Source organism: Marmota marmota, unplaced genomic scaffold (genome assembly GCF_001458135.2).
Source record: "Marmota marmota marmota unplaced genomic scaffold, marMar, whole genome shotgun sequence".
Taxonomy (NCBI): Eukaryota; Metazoa; Chordata; class Mammalia; order Rodentia; family Sciuridae; genus Marmota; species Marmota marmota.
In genome coordinates, this window is record NW_026000048.1 from 13,101,924 (window position 1) to 13,113,206 (window position 11,283).

Sequence of the window (11,283 nt, forward strand, 5' to 3'; positions counted from 1 at the left end):
TATATATATATATATATATATATATATATATATATATATATATATCCTATCATTTGCAGTGAAATGGATGGCACTTGAGATCATTATAGTAAGTGAAATAAATCAGACATAAGAAGACAAACATCGAATGTTCTTTCTTACAGTTAATCAGAACATTTTAATAAAGATTATTAGAGGCTAAGAAAAGGGGGCAGCAAAAGATGGAGGGAGGAAGAATAGTCATTACCAAACACAGGTAGAAATGGGTTCTAGTATTCTATTTATCACATTGTAGGGACTATAATCTGTTGTATATATTACAAATAACTAAGAAGAGAGATCAAAGACTCCAAACACAAAGTAATGATAAGCAGATGGAAACATCAATTCCTTTGATTCAATCAGTGCCACATCAATATGTACCATTATTATCATGTGCTAATCAAGAAAAAAATTAAAAGTTTAAGGAGAAGGAAATATCAACTGCTTTGACTTGGTCATTACACACTGTATACATGTAATTAAAACTGTACCCCTCAGAGCCAGGCACAGTGGCACACACATGCAATCCCAGCAGCTCAGGAGGATGAGACAGAAGGATTGTGAGTTCAAAGCCAGCCTCAGCAAAAGTGAGGCACTAAGCAACTCAGTGAGACCTTGTCTCTAAATAAAATACGAAATAGGGCTGGGGATGTGGCTCAGTGGTCGAGTACCCCTGAGTTCAATCCCCAGTACGAAAACAAAACAAAACTGTACCCCACAAATTTGTACAACTAAAATAAAGTCTTATAAAATTAATAAAATAAAGAGCTTATTCTATGTCACTAGAGGAAGTCATTGAATGAAATAACAAAAATAAAGTGGGAGAACTGGATATGTTTGTGGAGAGACTCCCCCTTGTTACAGAATGGACTGGAGGGAAGGAAACAAGACTAGATGTAAGGATTCAGAAAAGTCAATTTCAGGGGCCCAGGCAAGAGGTGACAAGCAGGACTAAGCACAAGTACGGGGACCTAACAGAGACAAGTTTTGTAACTAGCTGTATATGGGGAGGTAAGGACAAGCAAAGACTTAAGGATGACCCTAAATTCTGGCTTGAGCAATGAGTAGATGCAGGTGACTTTTTCTAAGACAGGAAATTTTTGATCTATAACAGATTTCTTGAGATGGGTGAGGTGGTAAGAGTTAATTTTGGAAATTCTGAGTATGAGGTGCCTGACAGCCATCTAAGATCTTCAGTATCCCATATGAGCTCACGATCTGTTTTATGACATGAGAAATTAAAGTAAAATTTATTCCAAAACTCTTTACTGCCAGCAGTTGCCTTTTCTGAACACTTGATTTGAACATAAAATGAGGGCACTGATTACTAGATTCTGCAGTTTGTGGTTTACCACATCGTATTCCTTCTACCCTCAAAAAGTTTCTCAGTGTACACAGACATCTACATTCCTCAGGTTTTAATTCAGACAATAACCCACTAATCATTTTTTTGTGGGGGTGCCAGGGATTGAACTCAGGGACACTCAACCACAGAGCCACATCCCCAGCCCTTCTTGGTATTTTATTTAGAGACAGGGTCTCCCTGAGTTGCTTAGCACCTCACCATTGCTGAGGCTGGCTTTGAACTTGTGATCCTTCTGCCTCAGCTTCCTGAGCCACTGGGATTACAGGCGTGCACCACCGCACCTGGCCCCACTAATCATTTTTAAGGTGAACTGAACCCATGTTCTCTTACCATGGAGAACAGAATATATATGAAATGTTGGTATTCGATGGCAGACTTGCATTTAAGCGGCCAAATGACTCTCATTTCTAATTACTGCTGAAAAGAAATCAACAAACCAAATGATCTAAAACCAGTGCTGTCATTTTGTTAGCTATCCAACCTAAGATGATTTTTATTAAAGTGTCATATAAAAAGTTGCCCTATTTATTATCTAGGCTTATTTTTTTTAATCTAACTTATTTTAGAAGATATCCCAGGAAGATAATTTCTCAAAGATACTAGTTTGCCAATTTTTTCTTTAATGGCTGGAAAAGTTGTTTATTTACACTTGTTTGAGCAACTTTTAATCTAGTCTCTATTCATTGTAGTCATTTTTTTAAAAAAAACAAGGGAATTACGAGATTTTAAGTTAACTATCAAGGTCTCCATTTGAAACTGTCTTTGAGTAGAGCCAAAATTATTCTCTGAGGAGAATAATGGCCCTGCTTCTGCAGCAGTGAGGAGTTGCTGTTTTTAAATTTCAAACAGAAGTCCTTATTAATACCCAGCCAGATTGGTCAAGCACATGGTTCTCAACTCAACTAGAAACACAGACTAGCTGCACCCCAGTTATAAATCAGGTAGTTATAGTCAACTCACCGCTGTTCATTAGTTGGCAATAGTTCAGGTCAGAAAAACAATGCACAATCTGATGTGTGTTTGAAGGACATGCTATCATCAGTTTCTCGACCTGCTATGAAATTCATTCCCGGGCTAAGTCAAATACTAAATTACTGGGTACTTGGATATTAAAACAATTTGAAATTAATCTAAAACTAATTAAATTCCCTCCATTCAGCAAAATGAAGGGAGGTTTGTTCATTCAATTTACAGCCAATGAATTGCTATACCCAAAGCAGTAGGTCTACAAAACAGACAAAGACAGGGTCCTGCTTTTCAAAGACCCTGTCCATCCATATTTCTTTTTTAACTTATACATAAAGACCATACAGGAAACTATGGTTCTAAGTGGCGAATTTAAAAATAGAGAAATATACAGGGTATAGAAGCACAAGGTGGGACACCTTACCCAGCCAGAGTGCAGAGGAAGGGAAGGGGAGGAAAGCCTACAGGACACTGAGATGTCCTGGAATACTACCACCCACTCTCAGAGGATTGCTGTAGTGCAGGGTCCAACAAGAGGAAGTATAAGAAAGCACCTTCACAGCTGAAAAGCAGCTGCCCAGGTGAGGGTGCATGCAACACAATGGCGCCTTTGGCTGTAACCCAGAAACCTCAAATTGGCTTAGTAAATATGGAAATTTATCATTTCACCTAACAACAAGTCCAGAGAAAGGGTAGGCTCTAAAGTCGATTGACTTAGTGACTCGATTATGTCATCAGGGAACCCCATTCTTCACTCTCTCAGCTCTGCCTTTCTCAGGATGGAGCGCTTTATAAAGGTCACAAGGAGACCAGACTAGTTTCAGTCAATATGGTAAATGCACAGGATCTCAGGGAAGACAGAGACCATCTTTCCCTGTCTCCTTCTTAGGAGGCAGGAAATATCCCCAGATGACCCTTAATGATATCCCCTCACATCTCAAAAAGCCTGGATTTGGACATGTGCCCATTTATAAAGTCATCAATAATAAAGGCCAGGAGATACTGCTATAGTATCGTGTCATGTGGGACACTATCTGTTTTGTAGAATAAACTATACATTTTACTATATTAGTGTTATGTAGGGCTAAGCTGGGTGACCTGAGAGCTGGAAATCTCTCAATTGCCTATTTATTTATTTATTTCTTACCCAATGAGATACTGATATTTCCCTATTTTCAATGTATGGAAAAAGCAAAATGGTTGGGAAATGATAAGATCATATCATACAGTTCACTATGCGACCCAAATTTATGCATTTAAACAAAACTTACCAAAATCTACCAGCTTAACTCCACCTTCAGTGGTCAACAGAATGTTATTTCCTTTTACATCACGGTGGATAGTTTTGTTGTTATGTAAATGCTGAAGTCCCTAATTGGTGAGAAATAATAATGACTCCTTTTTTTTTTTTTAAAAAAAAGCATCAAACCAAAAAACATTTTTCATATAATACATTTGGGCAAAATAAATAGTAAATACATGAAAAAATTAAAATTCACCCTTCACTGTTTTACCTTCAGTTAGCCAAATCAAAGATCATCTTTTCCACTTTGGATTATATAAAAATTCACAAAACCAAAGCATGCTCCTTAACTTTTACTAAACATTTGATTAGAAAATGTGTTGATTTCAATAGAGGAAAAATTTTTATATACTTTTTTTAAGGTGATGGCAAATGAAAACCTATTAATTAAAAAATACACTTTCTATTTTCATCACTACATGGTCTAAGAAACACAAGAAATCAGAATTCAGGATCCTGTTGCTACAAGGAAAGTCGATTTCTAATGGAAATAGGAATTAGTCATGAAAAGCATTTCAGACTTTGCATATACTTTTGCATCAATAAATACTAATGTAGAAATATTTTTCTAAAAATAGGATCCACATCTTTTAATTAAAACAGCCTCATAATTAATGCACAAAGAATTTAAATTGCCTTACCATTAATGCTTCATGTAAAATATAGGCAATTATAGGCTCACTCATTCTTTCACCCCTCTTCAGAAATCCTTTCACAAGATCAGTCACGGATCCTCCATTGCACAGCTAAAAAAGAGTATTTCAAGATGCATATGACATTGAAGTTTGGGGCTGTAAAAAGATTTCCTAAAACATTTTTTTAAAAAATTGTCCCAATCTTCTGTTTTATATGATTACTTTCATCATCTTTATGGACTCACAAATGAAATGAGCATACAAACTTGTGCGTCCGTACAACTGATTTTTAAGACCGTTTTCATATAAATTAATTTTTAGACAAGAATCTGAAGAAGCACTGAGCTTGATTTTTTAAATTAATGGTAAGAATTATAATTCTACAAATTATTCCCAGATTTTATGATTCAGAGTTTAAAGCAGCATTAGTTTCTGATAGTTAAAGTGGTAGTGCAATAGATTCCGTGGTCTCAATCCATACCTATATACTATTAAATATGTACTCTAATTAAAAAAGTACATCCTTTTGGCAAATTTTGAATGTATTAAAGTAATGATTAAAATAATATTTTAGAAAACTATTTAAATATAATATTTCCTATATTATTTGCATCCCCTAAATACCCAACAACTCACCCAAAGTAGAAAGAATCTAAATAGAAAACAAGATAGGGGAAATTTTCACATCTGGGCTGTACAAACCTAGGTAACATTAAATCCCATGGGTAACTTTCAAAGAAGCTACACTACTTGCTGGATAGATTAACACTGATATTAGCAGTGAACATGAGAGGGGAAGTAATTTGGCAAATAGTCCTAAACCCTGAGAATATCTCAAGAATGTTTTGGTTCCATAGGTCCTTGATCCTCAATGTCTGATTCTTTGGTCTTTGTTTTTGGCCTTGCCCCTCAGCTCAGGATTCTTAATGGTGTCTCCCCTCCCTACCCTGATCTACTGGACCTTTTCCAACTGCCTTTGGCGCCCACCAGTGCCTGGGAACTAAAAGAGCAATAATTTCCCTGACCCTCTTCTAACTCAAGTGCAGACAGAAGGGAGGTGAGAGCAAGTATATTTTTAGCATCCTGGTTTGAAATAACTGAATACATTTTCTCAAAACCTTTTTCTGATATGGTAATTAAATTTTGCTGGGTGCCTGAACACTTCTGGTACATTATGGATTAGATAGTAATAGCTAAGATGCGCTGAGCACTTAAAACTTGATGCCATGCACATTTCTAATCCATTTACATGAATTATCTCTAAACCTCACCAACTCTCTGAAGTAGGTATTATCATCTTCATATTAAAGATGAAGAAACTGAAGCACATTCATAATTAGTCTTTCTACACTCAAAAATAATTTCTTTCAGCTAATACAGGAACGTGTGCAGCCTTGCATTTCAAGAGCTGCATCTTGTTCTGTATCAGGAAGGGGGATGCTGTTTAAACTGGATAAGTAAGACAGTGTTGTTACCCTGGAAGCAACGTACAGGGTCAGACTGCCTCCACTCTGGGCCAGTGATACTGGTTCACAAAATTACCACTGATGGAAAAGAAACTGAATCCTTTACAATTGCAAACCACTTATTTAAAAGGACCCATATTTTAGAACCAGTTTAAAAATTCCTAAAAGCCACTGAAGGAAGACTAAATTTTTCATTCTATTTCTCCAGAGTGTACCCTCTCTTTGACCACACCTTTTGCAGTTGATTCTTGTGGAAGAAATACGAAAGCTATCAGAATAAAAACGGAGTCACTTGTGCCAACACTTACAGAATAAAATAAACAAATACACAAAGCCTGGAATTTATGAAGAAAGGGTTCTTAAACCTGAATCACAAGACACTCTGTCAGGATCACAAACTTGCATATGAAAATTTCTACTAGGATTCTACCTGATAATGTCTATTCAACCTTGGACTATCACCACTCGTGTTATTAATCAGCACCAGGGATTATTGTTTCAAATATTTGATGTGATCATCCTCATTTTGTGTATTAGAAGGAAAAAACCTTCCCTTTGACTCAACCTCTGTGAATATGCACACAGTGTACTAAGGCATGAGTATTCCCATTGTGGTAACCTGCTATTCCCCCCCGCCCCCAAGAAATCAGAATTCTTGGGGGGAAAAAAATCTCTTCCTGATTGCTTTATTTAGGTTGACACTATTATTTGGCTTCTTTGAGCATAATGAATTTCAGATTCATCCACATAGTTGCACATTCTTTCTTAAATGCTGTTTTAATGTTGTTTCTTTTTTTTGATGCTGAGTATTGCATTGATTGGACGAACCACATCATGGATTTACTCAAAGATATCTCAATTGTTTTCCGTTTTTGGCAATTATGAGTAGACTTCTGTGACTATTCATGTATAGGTTTTTTAAATTAATTTTTTATTTGTTTTAATTAGTTATACATGAAAGTAGAATGCATTTATGCACTTTAATATATCATATATAGAAGGGATATAATTTCTCATTTTTCTGAGTGTACATGTTGCAGAATCATATTGGTCATGCAGTCACATATATACATACAGTAATAATGTCTGTTTCATTCTACTATCTTTCCTATCCTCACATCCCATCCTCTCCCCTTCCATTACTTCACTTTACCTAATCTAAGGTAACGCTATGCTTTTCTAGTACCCGCCACCTTATTGTGAATTAGCGTCCTCATATTAGAGAAAACATTTGGCCTTTGGTTTTGGGGGATTGGCTTATTTCACTTAGTATGATATTCTCCAACTCCATCCATTTACTGGCAAATGCCATAATTTCACTCTTCTTTAAAGCTGAATAATATTCCATTGAGTATATACACCACATTTTCTTTATCCATTCATCTACTGAAGGACACTTAGATTGGTTCATAGTTTTAGCTATTGCAAATTGAGCTGCTATAAACATTGATGCAGTTGCATTACTGTGGTATGCTGATTTTAAGTCCTTTGGGTATAAACCGAGGAGTGGGATAGCTGGGTCAAATGGTGGTTCCATTTCAAGTTTTCTGAGCAATCTTTATACTGCTTTCCAGATTGGTTGCACCAATTTGCAGTCCCACCAGCAATGTTTCTTTTTTGTTGCTGTTTGTTCGTTTGTTTTTGTAGTTGTAGGTGGACAGCCTGCCTTTATTTTATTTGTTTATTTTTATGTGGTGCTAAGGATCAAACTCAGTGTCTCACATGTGCAAGGCAAGCACTCTGCCACTGAGCTATAGCCCCAGCCCTCATGTTAATGTTAGTATTAGGTTTTGATTTCTCTTGGCTAAGTACCTGAGAGGAAACTGCTGAAGGTTGTTTGTTTAACCATCTCTACACTGATGAACTATCAAAATGGTCCTACCATTCTGCATCCGCATAAGCAATGTATGAGATTTCTAGTTGCTACACATTCTTCCCAGTACTTGATTTATAAAGTGGATTCTTAAAGCCATTTTAAATGGTCTTAGTATTTCTTTGTGATTTTTAATGTGGGTTTTCCTAATAACTAAGATGTTGGCCATCTTTTCATATACTTATTTGCTGTCCATATATTTTATTTGGAAAATATTCAAAATTTCTGTTCATTTTTTTATTCATCATTTGCTTTCTTATTATTGATTTTTTAGAATTCTTTATATATTTTGGATACAAGTCCTTTATAGACAGGTATTTTCAAACATTTTCTTCTAGTCTGTGGCTTGCACTTTTATTTGAAGGGTCTTTTGAAGAGTGTTAAGTTCTAAATTTATCATTTTTTTTAAATTTATAGAATGTGCTTTGGGTGTCATATCTAAGAAATTTTTGCCTAACCAAGGCCATAAAACTTTTCTCCTACAATTTCTTCAGGAAGTTTTACAGTTTTCAGTCTCACATAAAGTAGGTGTCTAATTCATTTTAACTTACAGGTGTAGGTTATATATGGATGTGCAATTAATATAGCAAATTTTTTATGTTTGTTAAAAGTGTCCCAAGAAACAGAAGCTAGAACTCTGAATTGAGTTTAAAATCTAGTTGTCAACACCAAGAACAGACAAATCTTAAATGCATATTGCTAAATGAAAGAAGGCAATACGAAAAGACTACTGTTTGTATGATTCCAAGAATACTATATTCCGGAAAAGACAAAACCGGAAACAACAAAATCAGTAGTTGTTAGGGACTCTAGGGGGGATAAATAGGGAAAGCATAGTACTTTTAGGACAGTGAAATGAATTTGTGTGATATTATAATGGTACATACACATCATTACATATTTTATCAGAATCCATAAGCTGTACAACACAAAGAGTAAACCTTAATGAAAACTATGAACTATACACAAAGAGTAAACCCTAATGTAAACTATGAATTCTAGTTAGTTATTAATATTGCTTCATAAATTTTAACAAACCTACTAAACTAATGCAAGATGTTATAATGCGGAGGAGTGAAGAGGAACTCTCTGTACTTACTGTTCAATTTTGTTGCAAACCTAAAACTGCTGAAAAAATTCAGTCTATTTTTTTAAAAGTACACCCTAGTTGCTAACACCAGGACTATGTAAAAGGGACCTGAAATAATGAAGGAACACACAAGTTAATCTAAGTTCTATATACAAATAAAGCCCCCCTTTACAGTGTTTTGTCAGAAACTACACTGTTTATTCATGGTTGAATTTTATATCCAATACATTTTTACAAAAGCAAGGTACTGATCCAGAAAAAAATCTTGGAGATACACACACACATACACACACACACACGTAGATATATAAATTTTCATCATAAGAGTTCTTTAATTTAATAATGATTTTTAGAAGAATCATAATTTATTTATTCATATTCAACCAATATTTGTTGAACTGTTAATATATTCAAGGCACTGAATTAGGAATAGATCAAAGGTGCCAGTACAGCTTCTGCTTCAAGCCTAAAAATATATTCAGAACAGTGGTTTTCAACCATAGAAGATTTTGCTCCCAGGGACATTTCACAATGTTTGGAGAGTTCTTTTTATCAACAGGGCTGGGGAACTGCTTCTGGCATCCAGAGGCCAGGGAGGCTGCCAAACATCCCCAAAATGCACAAAATGCACAGGACAGCCCTCCACAAAAATGAACCATCCAAACCAAAATGTCCATAGTGCCAAGGTCAAAAAAAAAAGAGAGAGAGAAAGAGAAAGAAAGAAAGAAACCTAACTAGAGGGATGATAAACAATTACCAAGATTATATGTTAGGTCTTGAATTATAGTTATGCGGATAAAAAGACTTGTGTGCAAAGTACTGTAGAATTTCACCAAGAGACTTGATAACATTCAGTTGGAAGGGGGAAAAGAAAAGGTTATATATAAAGAGCAGATGGAATGTGCGATCATATAGATTGACAATAGTTTTCTCCAGGTTAATGTGGCCTAATGATTTTATTTACTATGTCTTCTAGAGTACAGAAACTATACTTTGGAGGGGATCAAATGATTCCATTTTATTATTTTTTATATTCATTTTTTTCCTTAGTCCTTTTTAAATAATACTCAGAAAAAAAGGCTTTTCTCCAAAAGGATATTTTCTGACCCTAACAACATGATAACTAAACTAAATCATTTTTCTTAAAACTTAACTTAAGCAAACAAAACTTTTAAAAAGAAGTTATGATTAGAATCCAAACAAGAAACTTTCAGTGGTAGAAAAGAAAAAGACCTTGTATAGATGAACACTGTACTGTACTGCTACAGGACCCACTGAGCTAGTTTGTAGATCAGGGGACAGAACCTCACAACTGATTGTACACTAAAATGCAGTTTTCAGGGGCTGGGGATGTGGCTCAAGCTGTAGCGCGCTCCCCTGGCATGCGTGCGGCCTGGGGTTCGATCCTCAGCACCACATACAAACAAGGATGTTGTGTCCGCCGAAAACTAAAAATTAAATATTAAAAAAAATAAGATAAAATGCAGTTTTCAGTCATTCTGAGATGACTTCTTCTTTTTCAGAAGAAAAAGCAAAGTCACACTACAATGTGAAGTCAAAGACATTAATACTAATTCTCTAAGAAGTCTATGAAAAGTCAGTGACGATGGAAAAAGAAAAAAATGATAATTTCATAATCTTCTATTTCTAGAGCAACATGGAAAAAATTAAAAACATTTCAATCCAGTCAAGAAGCAAAAAAGAGACCACAATAATAGTTGGAACACATCAAAAGTACTAACCACAATTACCACCTTACCGTAGGCATAAATGTACCAACCTATCTGGATATATATATATATATATATATACACAGAAATTTAAAGCAAATAAGAAATCTTTCCTCAAATTTAAATTTTGTTGCTTAACTTTCACTTAGTAACCCTTAAGTCTCACCTGATAAATTCCCTATGTATTACCTAAGCAATTCAATTGAGATAGTAATTTCATACATATGATGTGTAATAAGTTTGTATTCTAATTTACATTAGCTAAGTATTTCTTACAAATAATAAAGTACAATCTTAGGAGCTACATGACCTCACTTCCATTCCCAATAAACACAACCACTTGTTTTGTTGTTGTTGTTGCTGCTGCTGTTTTCTTGAGATAAAAATCACTTTTAAAACAAACTAAAAATCATATTCTGAGTTTCATATATAAAAGAATAGAGTATGTTATGAAAAGTGAGATATTCAAGTTTTACTTCTATCGGTTTAAGAGTAAAAAGCAAACAAAATCTACAGAAAAATTGCAAAGAGATAACAAATTGAAGTCAGAGATAGAACCTCCTCATTCTTTCCCCCCAAATATGGAGACTCCCCTGCATGATATCTTGGAAGGAGGTCTCCTCCTCTATCTGGAAGTAGTAATGAGATGAAGAACAAAGAGAAAGAGGGAAGAAGCCAGACTTAGTGGTACATGCTACAGTCTCAACTGCCCAGGAGGCTGGAGGTGGAGGATTCTTGAGCCCAGGCATTCGAGATCAGCCTCTCTGTGTCTGTCTCTTTTCCTTCCTTCCTTCCTTCCTTCCTTCCTTCCTTCCTTCCTTCCTTCCTTCCTC

The 11,283-nt window shown here is 35.3% G+C and overlaps 1 protein-coding gene across 2 annotated transcripts in view; it reads right to left on the reverse strand.

The window, feature by feature from the left end:
• Myo3a (myosin IIIA) overlaps positions 1 to 11,283 on the reverse strand; it is a 224,397-nt gene that overhangs the window by 176,557 nt on the left and 36,557 nt on the right. For both annotated transcript variants that reach the window (XM_015495223.2, XM_048812677.1), the window contains exons 4-5: positions 4,298 to 4,402; positions 3,625 to 3,724 (exon numbers count right to left, since the gene is read on the reverse strand). In XM_015495223.2, coding sequence (XP_015350709.1) covers positions 3,625 to 3,724; positions 4,298 to 4,402 — 205 coding nt within the window. The remainder of the gene's footprint in view (positions 1 to 3,624; positions 3,725 to 4,297; positions 4,403 to 11,283) is intronic.